The sequence below is a fragment of the Phalacrocorax carbo genome, chromosome 23 (assembly GCF_963921805.1).
Source record: "Phalacrocorax carbo chromosome 23, bPhaCar2.1, whole genome shotgun sequence".
Lineage (NCBI taxonomy): Eukaryota > Metazoa > Chordata > Aves > Suliformes > Phalacrocoracidae > Phalacrocorax > Phalacrocorax carbo.
The window spans coordinates 472,713-490,679 of record NC_087535.1 but is presented as its reverse complement, the minus strand read 5'-3'; the positions used below and the strand labels follow the sequence as shown (position 1 = coordinate 490,679).

The following is a 17,967-nucleotide window of genomic DNA, read 5'->3' as shown; positions in this document are numbered from 1 at the left end:
GGTCCACCTTGCCCTGTCCCAGCAGTCCTATTACCTGGTTCTTGTCCAGTTCACAGTTCTTGTACTCGCTCTCTCCCTGCTCCTGGAAGGTGACAATGACAAAGCCCACAAAGATATTCATCATGAAGAAGGCAATGAGGATGATGTAGATGATGAAGAACATTGCAATCTCCACCCGGTAGTTGTAGATAGGGCCTGTATCCTCAGCATTAGTGTCAATGGCCATGTATAGCAGCCTACAGGAGGCAAAGCAAGGCAACAGAGACCCTAATTAGGTGGGAAAGGCCATCTATCCTCTTGAAGATTACTGAGAGTCCTGGGACATCCCAAATCCAACAAAAGTGGGACAAGGCTGCTGACGACCTTGTCAGCTCCACAGCCACTGCCAGGATGGCTAGCCCTGCTTTCAGCCTGGGCAGCTCTTCCTTCTTTACCGTGGTAAAGGCCTGTGGCAGTGACCTGCTCCCAGCACAGACCAGTCCCTCAGCAGGCCCCGTGCTCCACCAGACTCACTCTGGCCAGCCCTCGAAGGTGGAGACAGTGAAAAGCGACATCATGGCTGAGAAGACGTTGTCGAAGTGGAAGTTGCTGTGCAACCAGACACGCTTCTGTAGCTCAATCTGTGTGGGGTCCCCGTCCACGTAGCTGATGAAATAACCCCTGCGGCAGAAGCGATGCAGTGGTCACCAGGCAGGGCCACCGTCAGCCCACCCGCTGCCGCACTGGCCCAGGGCTCCTTGGTCCCTGGGAGTGGGAGATTGCCCTGCGCTTGTTTCTGATTTGGTGAGGGAGAACAGCATGAGGCCTCGGCTCCACTTTCTGGATGCAGCATCCCCATGCAGGAACACAAATGGCCCCCTCCCATCCCTGGCCCCTGCTCTGCTGGGGCTGAGCTGCAGACAGCTCTTACCTGCACTCCTTCTCCGTCATCTTGGATGGATCTGTGCATCTATAGAACTTGCCCTGCATTTAACAGAGATCAGAAGAGGCTACGATTTTGCTGTGACTTGAGAAGCCCTGGGGAGTTCTGACTTTTTCACAGCCCACAGTCAGTCCCTACGCTGCCTCTGTGCTAACTCTGGCCCCTGCCTCTCACCACCGCTGGCTTCCCTGCTTTGCATGCCAATGCAACCCAGTTCACAGGGTGTTGCAGGAGCCATGGCAGACCTTGGGGTCAATCCCAGGCTGAGACAAGTAAATGTTGCCTAGTGTTGGGAAGAAATCTTCCAGAGCCCTGAGCTGAGACCTACCTAGTTCATCCTATCTGGGAGCCAACTATTTGGAAAATAGGGAAGAAAGCGGTAACCCTAGAATTAACTAAAAATTAAGGTATGCTGACAAGTCTGCTCAGTCTGCAGGGTGTCCTGAAAGCTCTCCCCATGCCAGCCGGGAATTTAAGCTCAATTATTAGAACAAAGCTGAGCTCAGCCAGAGCCAGCTCTGCCTTGGAACAGCCAAGGCCCCGAGAGCAAGAGCGGTGCTGTGAAAAAAGGAAACAGTCTGCATCCAAAGCGCAGGGGAAGTCAGAAGCACTTGCTGCCTTCAAAAGGGGAAACTGAGGCACTAAGTGGGGTGAGGCAGCCAGACCCCTTACATGTGCTGTCTGGACCTGACAGTATCCTGGGTGTTTCCTGCCCTCCTCCCACTGCAGGGTCTTCTGCCAGGAGGTCTAGTGCAGGCAGGTCTTCTTGCGGAGCACAGATAGTACAGCCTGTGCTGACCTCAACACTGGGAGACACCATCCCCAAGGGCTATGTCTAGGATACACCTGAGCAGAACATCTCTCCTGCCCTCCTTAGACACGTCTCACCTTGAAGAGCTGGACCCCGATGCAGGCAAACATGAACTGCAGCAACGTTGTGACGACCACAATGTTACCGATAGTCTTGATGGCCACGAACACGCACTGGACCACGTGCTGCAGGGGTCGATGATAGTGCACACATGAGCGTGCCTGCTGCAAGCCCCTGCTGCGTGTCCCACACCCTATCACCGCACAGATGGGCCCCAGGAAGAGCGGAAGCCTGCTGCGAGCAGTGGGATGGGGCGGACCCCTTCCACGGATGGGGAGTGGGAATTGGTTTCCTGGCACCGCAAACCCCACAGGGCATGATTCATGCCACATAACCTCTCATGAGGACTCCCACGGACCGAGGACCCCAGCCTCAGGCTCCCTCTTACCTTCAGCCCCTTTGCCCTGTTAATGGCTCGCAGAGGCCTCAGTACCCTCAGCACCCGGAGAATCTTCACCACTGAGATGGCACTGGACCTGAGGAGGAAGGTAGAGCTGCGATGGGGCGGTTCCCCTGCCCAGGCCAGCCTGGCACAGCCCCACCAAGCAGCCATGGAGGCCAGGCCGGGACCAGGGGGTGAGGCGCAAGGGATGGCAGAGACACGCGTAAATCACTAAGCCACCACCCCACATAAGGCCAAGGGACACAGGCAGCTGGAGAAAGCAGCTCCAAGTTGAATTCCTACCCAGATCTTCCCTTTTGACACTCAAGAAGTTTGCCTCCCTGCGTCCCAGTTGTCTGTGCCCTGTCCCCCTAAGCATGACCTCATGGACACTAACACATGGGCTAATGTCCAGCCCGTGGGCTGGCTGCTCCTGCTCTATCCAGCACAGAGAGCTGCAGCACCCCAGCTGCCCTGCCAGGCTAAACAGACCAGTGCCCACCCTGCGAAGTGTGGAGGTGCTTACTCGATTCCCATGGAGATGAGGGAGACAGCGACCACCAGCAAATCGAGGATATTGAAAGAGTTCCTGCAGAAGGAGCCTTTGTGCAGGAAAGCACCATAGGCTGTCATCTGGGGAGCAGAAGGAGTTAGGAGAGAGGCCAGGCAGGGCTTGGGGACATGGTCCCTCCACAGCCCTGGGGCGGACATGGCATGAGGGGCTTCTCACAGCTCCATGGCCTGAGCGCCCTATCCTGCTCAGGCCTCTGCCTCTGCGGCCAGGCAGGAAGCTGAATCCTCTATACCGTACTGGCCGGAGACAAAACACTTCCCAGTCATTCAGAGGTCATAAAGAGGAGAAGAGTAAAGAGCCTTGGAGTGGGAGCAACATGCAGCAGCTGCTTGAATTACTGTTTTACTCCACAGACTTCCATTGCTTCCTCTTTCTCAAAGTTTTTGTTAAGGGCATGTCAGAACTGAAATGCTGGTGCCATGGCCCATCTGTCCCTGTGCCACAGCACAGCTGACTTGGCTGCCTGACCTCACTGGAGGGGACACGTGGCCGCTGGGGCAGGTGATGCACCACCTAGACTGCATGAACTCTGGGGACGCGAGGATCAGCCAGCACGTTCGCCTCACTGGGACCTCAAGCTTGTGCTGAAAGAGCATGAATGCCCATGGCCAGACCAGTCTATACCCATGTGCTGGGTCACGCACACAGCCAGGACCACGGGGCAGAGGGACTCACCTTCAAGATTATTTCAACTGTGAAGACAGAGGTGAAACCAATGTCAAAGTATCCAAGAATCTGGGGACAGAAGCACCAGAGCCAGATGAGATTTGGGTGACATGAAACGCTCCAGTGTGTTCAAACAACCTGGCACTGTGGTTTTGCCCCCCACTCTGTGGACTGGGGAGCCCATCTAGCTCAACAGAGCCTGCAAACCCAGTGCCAAGAAGAATCCTGAACTTTCCTCAGCTTTGCTGATTCTCCCCAGCGCCTGACCCAGCCTGCAGCCTGCGACCATGCTCTCCGTTTCCAAGTGAGCGAGGCTTGACCTGATTCACTCGAAAGCATCTGATGCCCCAAAACACTGAGTGCCCTGGGAAGACCCCCCAGTCCCTGCCAGACACTGCACGGGTGCAGAACCATTTCTGCCTTGTGTGGCTAGACCTGTGGCTCCCACTGCTCCATGCCAGCAGCATTTCAGGGTGCTGCACACACCAGCGGTCCAGACTGGAATCTCACACGACATCCCTATCCCCAGTAAGCCTTGAACCAAGGTAATCTCGCACTCCCTGTCAGGTGGATCTCTTCACCCAGAAGTAAACTGAGACATGGAGGAGTAAAAACTTGTCCCAGCTGTGCCCTGAACGGACAACAGAACCAGGCTCTCCTCCCAGAGTGTATTGCCCTCGCAGAGGCAGGCGTGAAATCACAGCTACCTGCCTAGGCAAGACATCTGGCAAGCGGATCTCTGCCTACCAGGGAGCTGGGTGTCTCCATGAGGTCTCCCCCACCCATCCCAGCCCTTCACAGCTACTTGGGCACCTGGTTGCGGAAGGACTCGGCCCGGATGGGATCCTCAGCTGCCAGCGAGATGCTGCTGAGCAGAATGAAGAGCAGAATGAAGTTGGTGAACCAGGTGGCATTGACAATTCTGTGGCACAGCATCCGAAACCTGCCAGGGACAGAAACGGCATGAGATGCTGTGAGGGGCCAGAGGGCCATGGGAGCCTGCAAGAGGGTTATGGCTAAACCTTGAGGACAGGAAGGCCCAAGGCATGAAGGGCTGTCTGTGCCAGCCCTTCCACAGAGAAGACCTTTCCCAGTGAGCTGGCTCCCTTCAGAGCCAGCTGTTACACACCAGCAGGACCCCACTGGGAAGGGTCGGTGCCAGAAGTACCTGGGCCAGGCCTGGCTCCACAAGGCAGGGAGAAGGGTCAGTGCCTACTTATTGGTTGGGCTGAAGATGAAGAAGGAGCTGGCTTCAGGCATGGGCACGGCCTTCTCTTTCAGCTGTAGTTCTGCGAGTGGACGTGGCCGAGGACTCAGGGGGATTTCAGGCTCATCTTCCTCATCATCACCTGCAGGGTGGCCACGAGGAGGGAAAAGGAAAGAATCCCCCAGAGACAGAGAGGGAATGTGACCTTATGGACAATCCTCTGATCCTGTGATCCTTATTTGGCATCTGTGCCAGAAGGACCTCAGTACCCCGAGGCAGGCAGAGGGTCACCACATCCTTTGCTCCTCACACAGCCAGGGTGCTGGAACCGTCCCTCCCTAGTGCCTCCCCAGCTTTCCCTGACAGGGACACATCTTACCTGGGAAGTCTGCAGAAGGGTAGGGGTCTTTGATCTCATTGACATTGGATTCAAATTCGTCCACTTTCAACTGAAACAAGGGAGAGACAGAGAGGAGGACATGCAACCGCCTGTGCCAGTATTGCTGCCAAATGTTGCATGTTGGCCAGACCCTGTCATCTTGGAAGTCACGTGGGCAAGCAGCGTCTCTGCATTTGCCCTGTACAGCACCCAGCACATGGAGTCCTGGCAGGGTGAGGGGAAACACCTCAGGGATGCTGCAGTCTGAGCAAAGAGCAATACCGAGAGGATGGGACAGGGGAATGTGTGCTGGCCAAGAACCTGGGGCCAGGCACCTATACCATGGGTGGAATAAGACATGGGGTGACTCCTGGGTGAGTTCCCATGGGCATCTCTGGAAAATGAACAGGGAAGTAGCTGCTGGCCAGATGCTTATAAGAGGCAGCTCAGCGCACAGTCAGCACAGCTGTATAGAGGGTTTTGCATTCAGGGGCTGCTGGTGTGGACGTAACGGAGGTATGGGGTGCTGCTGACCTGCTCTGCTCCCCTCCACACTGGTGTGTACCAGTGCCCGTCTCAACCACTGACAACTGGCTGTGGCCAAGGAAATGAGTCAGAGGAAGAGAATCCCCAGCAATGGACCTTTTTCACCAGGCAACATGTCCTGCCTGGGCCCAGAGAACCCCCATCACCAGAGGATGCTAGAGTGAGGCGCGATTCTGGCCCAGAAGAGTCCAGACGCAGGCTGGCTCCAGGCCTTTGTCAGTTCTGGATGGGGGGAGGAGGAGCCTGGTCCCCCACCAGGAGCTCCCCAAGGCTCAGCCCCACCAGCACTGACCTTGGCTGTTGTGGGAATCCCTTCTCCCTTCATTTTCTGCTCAAGCTTCTTTGCCAGCATCTGCTTGTCATCTTCAGATTTCTCTGGGTAACCTCTGAATGGAGAGGAGGGGAGAGCAGGAACTGAACTCTGGGCAGGGTCACGGGTAATGCCGTTCTGTGCCCTTGCACCAAAGCACCTGATCTGGGAGCTCCTGCTGCCAGGGACGGCAGCACTCACCTGGACATCTTCCGCCGCTTGCGTTCCTCTGCTTTGGCCTTCTGGGCTAAGGTCAGGCTCTCGGCCTCAGCCAGGTTATCAACTGCAATGGCCAGGAAGACATTGAGGAGGATATCTGGAGGGACAGCGCTAAGGGCATTAACTCGGTTCATGTTTGGAGGATGTGGCCAGAGCTGCCCATGGTCTCCAGGGTGCCCTGAGAAACCTTCCTGGAGTTGAGCCCTTGAGACAACCCTGGCTGGTGATCCCTAACCCTGCACCCACCCTTGCGAGTACCGAGCTCTGGGCTGGCCGCCCTCTCTCTGCCTTAGCTCAGTCCATCCAGCTCAGTCCTGTTACTGCATCGACCGATGGCTGAATCTATGCCTGACAGTCATCCAGACCTGCCCCGTGGGGTGCTTTCCTCCAGACCCCGGACCTCAGCCACTACCAGTGCCAGCCCCGAAGCCTGTGGTACGATCCCCTGCTGTTCAGGACTGAAAAGCTTAAGGCAAGCACTGAAAAGCTTAAGGAGGCTCCCCTTCCCCCCCTGCATAGCCCCGTTTAGCTGATGCTATGGGGCTGGGTACAGGGAGCCTGGGCCTGGCTTCGCAGGCAGAGGATACAGTTCCCACAAACAAAGAGGATGATAAAGTAGATGCAGACCAGCATGCCGGGAAAGGATGGGCCCCCATAGGCCATGATCCCATCGTACATGATTGAATTCCAGTCCTCTCCAGTCAGGATCTGTGATCAGAGCACAAACAGGGACTCAAGAGCCCCTGCAGCAGAGCACGGCAGAAGCCCACAGCTCAATCCTGCCCCCGCGGCTCCAGCCCCAAACCCTCACGGCCCCTAGAGCCCCCTGGCCAAACCCCACCGCCCTGCTCCAGCCCTGCACCTGCACTAGTGTTCGTGACCCCCGTTGCACTTACCTGCTCCTGCCTCAAAGCCATATCACCTCTCACAGCCCCACATCCCTCTGAGCCCCAGCTCGTGCCAGGAGACCCACAGCGCAGGCGAGACTCCCCGCACGCCGTCCCCCAGCCCCCTGCTGCACTTCCCACAGCCCCATACCTGGAACACACTGATGAGGGCCTGGGGGAAGTTGTCGAACGTGCTGCGCCGCACTTCCATGTCCTCAAAGTCAAACTTGCCCCCAAAAAGCTGCATGCCCAGCAGTGCAAAGACAATGATGAAGAGGAAGAGGAGGAGGAGCAGCGAGGCAATGGAGCGGACTGAGTTGAGCAGGGAGGCCACCAGGTTGCTCAGGGACGTCCAATACCTGGGGAGAAGAAAGTCAGGAGTGTGTGGGAGGTGAAGGGAGGGTGAAGGCTGTGGGCAGCATCAGGTAGGGGTAGGTAGGTGCAGGGAACAGACTGTCTGGTCCAGGGGAACGTGCCAGCAACCCAGCAACGGGGGCTCTGAACCAGCACCGCTCACAGGCTGGGCACTTGGACTGCTCCAGGCAGGCCCCAGGAGGTAGAAATGAAGATCCAGGAGTGGTGTGACAGGCAAGACACCCTGCTGCCTGCACGGGGCACCAGCAGGCAGGATGGGGAAGGGGCATGAGCACACAGCAGGTTGGTGCCGGAAAGAGAAACCGGGAGTACTGGCCCACAGCACCTCTGTTTACAACACCCCGGAACCCAGAGCAAGAGAGGGACCCCAGGAGACTTCCAGCAAGCCCTGCTCTGTCCCCCTTACCACTCCCAGACCATGTCCTGGAGACAGAAATCCCCAGCTTGGCCTTGTTTCTCCATCCAGGAGAAACCAGCTCTGCTCACGCTGCAGCCCTCCCCAGGGACACGGCCAGGGATGCCTAGGGACCGCAAGCCCCCAGTACCCACAGAGCTCCGTCCCCAACCTGGTGATCTTGAAGATGCGGAGGAGACGGATGCAACGCAGCACGGAGATGCCCAGGGGTGACAGGCTGCCGAGCTCCACCAGGATGGCCTCCAAGATCCCCGCGCACACCACAAAGCAGTCGAAGCGGTTGAAGAGCGACATGAAGTACTGGCGCAGGCCCAGTGCGTACATCTTCAGCAGCATCTCAGCCACAAAGAGTGCTAGCAGCACCCAGTTGGCATTGTCTGGGGTGGGAGATCCAGTCCATCAGAGCATGGACTTCTTAATCTCAGCACGGCACAGCAGGAGGGGAAGGAGGGCAGTGCTGCTCACCTCCCTTCTCTGCCCACCACCGAGCACTGAGCTGCAGCTGCAGCAAATGCTGTTTTTCAGGGAGCATCACAGGAGAGGAAGATGAGGAGAAGGGTGATGTGCAACTGTGTGCTTGTACGTGTGAGAGTGCGGCTGTACTGTGCGTGTGACTCCATGCAGTGCGTGCATGTATACGGTGCATAGCTGTACTCCGTGTGTCTGCGGGTAGTGTGGCTGCACGCATAAATACGTGTGGCTGTACCGCGTGAGTGCAGGCAATGTGCGTTTGTGTGCGCTATGCACGTTCAGGTGTGAATGTACACACTCTACCTCTGTTCACCGTGCTCACCCATGTGCCTAAGAATCTATATGCTGTGCTTATATTATTATCATCATTATTATTTTTATATATAATAATAAACATGATTTATTATTATACACACGTACTATGTACATAATAACAAAAACTGTATGCACCACACGTTCAGTGTGCAGCTGTGTGACAGTGCAGTGGGGATGGTGTACACACACTTGTGTGCAGGCTGTGTTTGTGTGCGTGAGCAAGCCTGCATGTGTCTAACAGCTCCGGCCCCATGTCTGTGTGGCTGCGCACGCACAGTAAGCGTTCACGCATGTCTCCAGGGCAGCAAGGTGTCCCGGGCCCTCCTGCTCCCTCAGCCTCTTTGCTCACCTTGCACCCGTGTCAGCCATTCTGGCTGGAAGTGGTGCTCAGAAGCGATGGAGAGGGTGTTCAGGGCCACCAGCAGGATGACAAGCCAGTAGAAGAACTTGGACTTCACCACGTCCCTGCACTTCCTACGAAACATTCGGTTCCAACGCCTCCACTGACGGCTGGAGAGATGGCCAAAGGGTCAGCAGAGCCAGCCAGTGGGTCCTGCCCGGCCCAGGGCTGTGCCTGCAGACTGCAGAGCAAAGCCACCCCTGCTCCCTGCTCCCTGCTCCAGGGGCCTTTCCTGGAAAGGGCTGAGGAACGTAACCCTGCCCCTGCCGCTTGGTGCATTCACTCAGGCGTTGCTGTTCACAAACCCCTCCTGGCTCCTTTTTGGCCTACAGTCACCTCTGGCTGGCTGCTACAGGCCCCGCTCCTAAAGCACAAGACATGCTGCGTGGGCCACGAGAGGATGCTCGGAGCCTCGTCCCAAAGTGAAGGGGTTGTTCACCTTGACGTGGCTTTTTGCCAGCACCAGAGCAAAATTCCCTGTTTGCTGCCCGCAATGTTTGCACCTCCTCCTCAGCACACAGCCCCTGGCTCTCCCCCAGAAACCAGTGGCTGACAAGAAAGCCTGGCCCAGCCAGGACAGCAAGTGAGAGACTGGGCAAGCCCACGTGCAGAGCAGCAGATGGTTCAGCCAGTACATACTCACAAGTAGAGAATCCACTTGTTCATGCCTTCAATTTCATACAAGCTCTCCGTCTCTGACCCTCCTTCATCCGATGGCATCATACCTATGGAGGGGACAAGATCCTGGGCTTTCCTTGGAGCCCTTGGGAGGAACATGTGGGAGGGAACCTCTCCCTGGAGCACATCGTGAAGAGCTTCCCCATCAGAGATGGAATCAAGAAATGCCACCCCAGGGAGAGAGCAGTGAGAGGTTGGGCAGAAGGTTTTAAGTGTCAGGTGCAAACCAAGTAGGAGGCACCAGGAACACCTGCCCTGCAGCAAGAGCAGCAGCAACCCAGAGAGGCAGCCTGAACAGACAGCGGTGTGCACGTAGGCTCCCCCAGCGCAAGGCACTCCCAGCACGGAGGAAACTGGGGTCAGTTGTGACCTGAGCAAATGCTGAACCGCAGGAGGTTTGTAAGAGCACTGCTCACAGGTGTGGAAGAGGCGTTTTGTCTTTCCACTGTTTCCCAAGGCTCTTTGCACACATGTATCGGCTCAGCTTGAGGCATCAAAAGTTATTTCACTGGGCAGGGTGGCCTAGCACATACAGCGGCTCAGTGGCAGAGCATCCCAGGCCTTGCTGAGCCTTTGGCTAGACGCTTGCATATTCGCCTCCCTCCCTGAGCCACTTCTCATCCCTCAAAACGGTCAAACAATGGCAAGAAATTCATGCATCTGTCAGTGTGCGAGCTAGTAACCCTGCACTCTGCCCCTACACACAAAAGTGCACGTTCCTCATGGATTCTCACGGCCATTTCAAATGTATTTTGCCAAAGGAGTCCTAGGCCTTGCTAGCAGTCTGCAAATTTTAAAGACAGTGGTTGAGGTGGAGATTTAGCATGAGGGCCAAGTTACAGCTAGTTTGGGTGAGAGTCAATAAAATGATTCAGGAAAGAAAAAAAAAAAAGAGGAAGGTAGCTGTTCTGCAGAAGTCAAAGCTTTTTGTTTCATAGGTTTCCAAGCAAAAGAAGTCTTTGTGACTTCTCCAAAGGTCTCCACCCTGCCTCTCTAGGATGCTCAGTGTTAGGAACCCAACCCTGATACTAAGGGTCTTTGACCAAGCAGAGCTGGTACCTTCTCCCCTGGTCCGGTCACTGTCCATGACCTCCGCGTGGGTGATCCAGTCCATGTAGCCCTTCAGATCCTCCTCCAGCTGCTGCTTCTCCCTCAGCTTCTGAAACGTGCCCCGTGACTTGGCCTTCTCACGCTCTTTGGTGAACTCGCTGGGACAAGGCAAGCAGCAGAGTGAGACTCAGGAGGGGGATGGCGCAGGGGTCAGGTGCCACAGCCCTGTGCCAGGCCAGTCCTTGTAGAAAGACAAAAGCCTGAAATACCTTATCACTCAGTGCTACCACTAGATTGCTCCAGTGAATTTCTTCTTTCTTGGCCCTGTTCCGTGACGCAAGACCATGGGGACCATCCCCCGATGCCTGATGGCAGGCAGGGTTTCTTCCCCACCACTGGCTGCTCACTGGGAGCTCCTTGCTGCAGGGTGCTGTGGTTGGACAGGCCAACTAACACCAGAAGTTGGAGGCTGTGGGAGTTCTCTAGCCCTGCTAAGGATCAGGGCAAGTGGGGTCTCACCCATCTGAGGGGCAGAAGGCTGACCCAGCCTCTCCAGCTCTCCCTGTGGGGCAGGTGAGCTCCTCACATGGCAAGCGAACAGGACACTCTTTTCACGGTAACATGGAAAAGACAGGTCTGCCAGTGCAGGGGGTCCCGCTCTTCTCAGTCTTTTTTAATGAATTTCTTTTCTCTCCTGGTATCTGGCTGGACTGTAGATCTGCTGCCCAGCCAGTCTGGCGTTGCCATGTGTTCGTAATAGGTCTCAGGCATTATAACAATAATTAGACATACTGAGCCTCAGGAATTGTCAGGCCTTGTCTGGATTTTCCTTACCTCAAGCATATTTTAGCTATATTTGCAAAAATATTTCAGAAACTTTTGCTGTGCCTGCAACTCACTCTACGATCAGATGACTACAGTCCTGCTGTTACTTCAGCCAACTTCATGCAAGGGTCGGGTGCCTGTGAGCTGTCTCGCGGTTTTGAGCTTGTTCTAGTTATATTAATACCCAGTTTGGTTTAACCTTGTGCAGGTGTATGGTTCTCGCCACAGAAGGCGGCTAACAAATCCAAGTAATACAGGGTATAACTAACCCTGTGAACCAACAGAGACGATGAGTGTGAGCCACTTCACACGCACAGGACTGAAACATATAAAAACCACCCTGAGCCTACACAGAACTGAGGAGAAAAGCTACCCTCACTCACCAGAACAACGCACGCTTCCCAGCACCAAAACCAGGATGCTGGCACCCCACCACAGCAATGCACAGTAGGCTGAGCGTGGCACCAGGGATTTTGCACGTGGCAGCTTCAACTGCACTACTATGGGAACTAGCACCGACTGAGTCATTTGGCACAGAAGTGTCAGGATCACTGTAACCAGACTGATGATAGCTCGTTGTGGTACTTGGGTAAGACTGTTGAAGCATTAATTAGAGTAACTAAAATTCTCTTGGATCCCCTGCATTCTTAACAAAGGTGGTTTCCTTAGGTTGGCCATGAGGAAATCATGTGTGCTCACAAGAGGACAGCAGTGCTGTGGGTACCCGTGAGAATGAGTGTCTCGACCCACAGCCATGGTGTAAAGACTGCTGCTTTGAGCTCCCTGCTCAGCTTCTTTTGCTGTGAGTGCTGGCAGACCACACTACAAACACCTAATATCGTGCTCCACGGCTGTGTTTGCTGACCGCTGCTTGTGCTACAGGGAAGAGGTTTCTGTGTTAGGCGTTGAGCTAAAACCTCAGAGAGTCATGGACACTAGCACAAAAAGTAACTCAAGGCTCAGGGCTTCCAAGCATGCAAAAGCAGGGGAGAGGAACAGCAGAGGAAAAGGAACAGAAACTTTTCCAGGCCTCCTTCTTGTATAATTAAAACCAGCCAATGTCCACGCTCTGGTAACGCTCACTGATCTGCCGGCAAAGAGAAAGGACGGCGTGGCACTTACCCACTGAGCACCCCCAGCACCAGGTTGAGGACGAAGAAGGAGCCAAGCAAGATAAGGCTGACAAAGTAGATCCAGGGCCATTCATTCCCAATGGCATCATTCACCTGGCAAGGAGAGAGGCAGATGAAGCATCCTGAACACAGTGTCTGCTGTCTGTCTCCCCTTAGGGCTCCCTCAACAGCCTCTGGGAGCTTTGCTCCCCCCTAAAATGAGTGCTTGGGATGGTAGCAGCTAAACCTGGCTCTGAGCTCTGCCGCCTTATGACTTTGCATCAGGTTTTTGTGGAGGTAAAGCGAGACCCAAGCATTTTGGGGGCAGATATAAACATCAGCCCCATGCCTAAGCCTCAGCAAGACAGTCTCCCAAGGACTGCAAAACACGGGGTTTTGCCGAAGCACCCACCAGCCAGCCGTTGTTGTGCTCGGCCTGTACCCCTTCACAAAGGTGGGAGCTGGAGCACCCTCCTGTCTACCTGGAGAGCAAGGACAGCTTGAGCAGTGCCTGCAAAGATGCAGAAGAGGTGCCTGGTGCACCATGGGATGTGCATCACCGCATGAAGCTTGGTGGGGGCAGGATGTCTTTCACCGGCTGGGAGGCCTGGCCCTGCTATGGGGACCTGTGTCCTGGAGGGAATTCCTCGCTCTTTAGAGGGGTTCAGATTGGCTATGAGGGAAAAAGTCTTCACTGCAAGAGCGGTCAGGCATGGGCACAGGCTGCCCAGAGAGGTGGGGGAGTCACCGTCCCTGGGGGGGTTCAAAAAAACGTGTAGAAGTGACGCTTGGGGACATGGTTTAGGAGGCCTGGGGGTGTTGGGTTTGGGGTTGGACTAGATGATCTCAGAGGTCTTTTCCAACCTTAATGATTCTATCATTTTATGATTCTCTGAGGCAGGACCAGCAGTGACCTCTGCGAGCTGGGCACCAAGCCGAAGCTGCTGGAGCCTACCCAGTAGAGGACTTCGGTCCAGCCCTCCATGGTGATGCACTGATAGACAGTCAGCATGGCGAAGCCGAAGTTGTCGAAGTGAGTAATGCCGTCGTTGGGCCCCGGCCAGCCGCTTCGGCATTCAGTGCCATTGATGGTGCAGTGTCGCCCGTGGCCAGAGCTGGTGCATGGGGCTGGCTTCTCTGACGCCACCGTGGCAATCACATCTGAGGGGGAAAGCCGTGGTGTGAGCAGCAGGTCAGGCCAAGTAGGGCAGGTTCCAGCACTTCCCAGCCTCCTGCAGCAGCTTTCCAAAAGGGGCTTTTCCTTTCACCACCTCCTCACACCACGTACATCACCAAGCTGTGTGCTGTACCAAACATCCTCCAGGCCTGCCACGCTCCCAGGCCTGACGCTGGCAAGACCAGACATTCTGCCACCCGCAGAACCTCTGTGGTCCCCACAGCAGCCACACAGAGCCATCTCTGCCGTATCACCCCCCCGCCACAGCCCCACCTGTCCCGAGATAGTAGCAGGTCTTGTGCATCTTGCCCTTGAAGAGCTCTTGCCCAACTATGGCATAGATGATGATCATGAAGAGGACCAGCAGGGCGATGTGGAGCAGGGGCACCATGGCCTTGATGATGGAGTTCAGGACGACCTGAAGGCCTGCACCGAGGAGAAGGGAGAGGAGGTCAACCACTTCATAAACAGCTTTGGGTGCACCTTGCGTTCCTGTCAGCCCCTCTGACAAGCAGCCTCTGAAATGCCCCGTGCCAAGGGAAGAGGGGCACAGGTTGGTTGGGAATGAAATCGCTGAAGCAAAAGTTCCTTTCTCTACCCACCATAGAGCATGTGGAAGGCCCCAGCAGAGCCACGCACCAGGCAGTGCTGGAGGCTGCTTCACGCCCCTCCATTTGTTCTGGTGCCCTCATCCTGAGCTCTGGGAGAAGGAGATCCCTGCCCTGAGAAACCAGAGCGAGGTCCCAGCCCCTTTCACCCTGGCCACCCACAGGTGCTGACACTGACCCACGCAGGGAGCTACATTTGCGCTGACCTGCAGATCCCCAGTGCTGACAGTTGCAAGCTGTGGGGATGAGCAAGAACCTGTGGCTCCTCCACGCCCACCCTGTGGCTGGGCTTGACCCAGCAGCACCAAGAAACCTGCCCCATGGCCCCCCACCCTGGCCAGGCACAGGGGTTCAATCCACCCGCCAACTCTTCACGGTGGCAGGGTGCCCAGCACCCACTCGGCACTCCGGACACCAGGCGCAGGGGTCTCAGCACACGAAACGCTCGCAGGGCCTTCACGTCAAAGCCGCCTTTTCCCCCTGAAGTCCCTCCCTGCTTCGCATTGACCTGCTCCAAGGTCATGGTGATAAGCCTGAAAGAGCCGGGGCACAGAGCAGGGAAGAAAGGGGGAGAAGCAGAAGGAAGGACAGGGAGAAAGAGAAGGGCGTGAGGATGGAGACCAAGAAACCTGTGCTAAGGACTCAGTGCTCTGCAGGCAGGGAAGAGAGGGACAGGACTCTGCCAGCCACGCTCAGCCTGACCCAGGGAACAGCTCTTGCTAAGTCCAACTCCTGGGCGCACTCGTGGCTGGGCACCCCTCTGCGCACTCACTGCTGACCAGCCGGGGGCCCTCCCACCCCTCGTGCCCAGTGGACCCTCTCCCCGTGTGCCAAACCCCAGATGACTCCATGGCACTCCCGTTCTCCAGGGCAAGGAGACCTGAAAGGCGTTAAGGAGTCAGACAGGAAGAAACAGGAGTGAGGGAGGATCCCCGGGGATATCAGGGCATGAGAAAGGGGCCCGTGGGAGCAGGGCATGAACTGAGACCGCAGGTTGCCCCCAAACCCACTGCAGTCACTAGAAAAATCAGTGTAGCTGATAGGCTGTGGACCAGGCCTTGGCACAAGCTGGGCACCAGCAGCTTCCCATCCTTGCGTTACCCCAGGGACACGATGGAGAAGTCGAGCACGTTCCAGCCGTTTCGGAGATAGGCATCCGTGTGGAAAAGAAACCCGTAGGCAATTATCTTGAGCATTGCCTCAATGGCAAAGAAGATCAGGAAGGCGTATTCGATCTTCTCCTGGGGATTGGAAAGGCAAGCAGGAGAGGATGCTCCGTTAGAGCAGACTGTCACCTCCCTTGGCATCACCACCATGCACGGCTGCCCCCCCGTGTGTCTCTGGGTTCGGCCCCAGCTGCCAACCCATCTGTGATCTCCCACGCGCATCGGGCAGCGCTGAGGCTACCCTGGGCAGGAAGGGGTGGCATGCTGAGCCGCCACATGCCACCCTCTGGCCCGCGGCGTGATCCCCTGCATCCCTTCAATGGCACGCTGCCAGGACCACGTCCCCGGGCTACGGGAACCTGCTCTTACAAACTACACCAGCAAAGCCACCACTCACTTCCCAACCCAGCGCCCAAAAGTGCCTGGCCCAGGGCACTGCACATCTCTGGCTCTCCTCCCTGCTGCCCCACCCTCCCATACTCCCATAGCCTTCCTCCCGCAGGCAGCACTGATGCCTCCTCCTCATCCTCTCCAGCTGAGGCTTGCTGGGTTTGTCCTGGAGACACCACACAGTCACCATGGGACAAGCCAGCTGCACTGTGGCTTCCCGCTGCCCTGGGCTCCCAGGGAAGTGAGGCTTTGGGCTCAAGACCTTCTGCCTAATGCCATATGTCCGCCTGGCAGAGTGAGCTGCTAGAAGCTGGCCTGCCTGGGGTCTCTGCTAGGCAGAGGTGTTGTGCCCACTCCCAGGTGGGACCTGGCACCCCACTGCAAGGGCTTGGCACAGCCCTGCAGCCACATGGCCCAGAATAGCTCATCTTTCTCCAGAGCACATCCAAGAGCCCACCTGGTTCTGCCTGTCACTGTGATCACTGCCCTTGCTGCTGACACCCTGTTCCAGACTGGGATTAAAATCCCTCCGAGGCACCCAGATGGATTGGGGTATTTATATTTCTGCTCTTCCATGGCCCCTCTCCTCCATCTGCACCCCATGAAGGGCAAAGAGCATCCCTGCTTGGGCTCTGCAAGGAATTGCACCCAGAAAGGCAGAAACGTCTCTCTGAGGCCAAACTGGGGAAGGCTGCAGTGCTGCAAGCATACCTTCCTCCCAGGGTCCCTCAAGCAACCAGGGCCAGGGCTCAGACAGAAGCATTGCTTGCTCAATTACCGTGTCCAGCAGCAGTGGCTGTGCCAAGTCTCCCTGTATGTCTGTCACCCATACAAGTGCCAGTTCCTTGTTGGATCTGAGGGCAGCAATGGTAAGAGCAGAGACCTAAGCATTGTGTTTACTGGTGTTATCAGGGTTCTGTCTTCAAGGTTTTAGCTAAGGCAACTCGATGCCACTCACCTTCCTGTCTTATCAGTGACAGATCCCCCCTAGTCTGTCCCCAAAAGCCTGTCCTTGGAATCCCAGACATACAGATACAACTATCCTGAGGGTTATTTCAGGTATGGAGGGACTGCAGAGTTGCACCAGCAGCCAGTGGTGTGGTGGGGGATCTTCCCTGCTGCAAATGGAGGAGAAATGGGGAGCCCACTGCAAGCTACAGCAGCTCTGCAGCTGCCAAGGCTGGTGAGGGTCAGGATCCAATCTGGAACCCCAGCACTGCAAAAGCTAATCTCTTGCCCTGCTTCATCCAACAGGACAGAGTCAGGCTCCAGGGTCTCTGGCTGGCAGGGATGCCCCTCTAAAAGCACTTGCCCAGAATCAAAAGGTGACTTGCTGTTCCCTGGAGGTCCCTTTCAGAAGCCCAGACCAGGTGAGTGCTTTGGCCGGCTCCAATGGTGTTTGCCCACCATGCGCAGTCAGTGAGCAGCAGGTTTCAAACCTGGCCCATGGCAGGAGGCTGCTTAGGAGAGGGTGGCCGGGCTGCCTGGCAGAGCTGGGATTGGGTGTATGAAGAGCCCAGCCTTCAAAAAGCCACTATAAAAAGATAGAGGTCTTTATAACACACCAGGCTGCTACGCACACACATGCTTCAACCATGTTAGGGGACACAGAGTAACCCGACCTGCGGCTGCCGAATGAGCCACAGAGCAGCAGGAATAACAGCGTGCACCACGCCGATGCAGTGCAACATGACACAGCTCCAGCCTGCTCAGCAATGTCGGCTCCCGGCCCCTACGGCCACGCAGGGCTCTCCAGAATGAGCACCAGCCCCTTGTCCCTGGTGTCTCCTCCCAGGGAACGGGGGGGCAGGGCTTGGCACCTGGCTGGTCAAAGTGGGGGATAGATGGTGAGGGGACAGCGTGACCGTAACAAATCCAGATAGCTACCTCTGCTTCCCTGCAGAGACATCCGTGTGGAGCAGGACTCCCAGCAGTCACATTCCTCCCTGACCCCTCCAAACCGTCCCCAGCCTCCTGCCCTCCTCCGTGCCCTCTGTTCCTGCTCCTGCACCATCAGCCCCT

General features: G+C 56.2%; 1 protein-coding gene across 15 annotated transcripts in view; it reads right to left on the bottom strand.

Moving 5' to 3' along the window:
• The window catches only part of LOC104048797 (voltage-dependent L-type calcium channel subunit alpha-1S-like), a 50,186-nt gene that overhangs the window by 19,002 nt on the left and 13,217 nt on the right, over positions 1–17,967 (bottom strand). For 13 of the 15 annotated variants that reach the window (XM_064471800.1, XM_064471795.1, XM_064471794.1 and 10 more), the window contains 23 exons: positions 15,491–15,630; positions 14,789–14,922; positions 14,055–14,207; positions 13,560–13,765; positions 12,615–12,718; positions 10,677–10,825; positions 9,583–9,664; positions 8,889–9,049; positions 7,905–8,130; positions 7,115–7,322; positions 6,664–6,784; positions 6,059–6,173; positions 5,840–5,933; positions 5,002–5,071; positions 4,632–4,764; positions 4,229–4,358; positions 3,425–3,484; positions 2,702–2,808; positions 2,182–2,269; positions 1,811–1,918; positions 911–963; positions 514–660; positions 35–236 (listed from right to left, as the gene is read on the bottom strand). In XM_064471800.1, the coding sequence (XP_064327870.1) occupies positions 35–236; positions 514–660; positions 911–963; positions 1,811–1,918; positions 2,182–2,269; positions 2,702–2,808; positions 3,425–3,484; positions 4,229–4,358; positions 4,632–4,764; positions 5,002–5,071; positions 5,840–5,933; positions 6,059–6,173; positions 6,664–6,784; positions 7,115–7,322; positions 7,905–8,130; positions 8,889–9,049; positions 9,583–9,664; positions 10,677–10,825; positions 12,615–12,718; positions 13,560–13,765; positions 14,055–14,207; positions 14,789–14,922; positions 15,491–15,630 (2,991 nt within the window). Of the gene's footprint in view, positions 1–34; positions 237–513; positions 661–910; positions 964–1,810; positions 1,919–2,181; positions 2,270–2,701; positions 2,809–3,424; positions 3,485–4,228; positions 4,359–4,631; positions 4,765–5,001; positions 5,072–5,839; positions 5,934–6,058; positions 6,174–6,663; positions 6,785–7,114; positions 7,323–7,904; positions 8,131–8,888; positions 9,050–9,582; positions 9,665–10,676; positions 10,826–12,614; positions 12,719–13,559; positions 13,766–14,054; positions 14,208–14,788; positions 14,923–15,490; positions 15,631–17,967 lie in introns of those variants that run through there. The other 2 variants (XM_064471808.1, XM_064471809.1) reach the window with 2 other exon arrangements.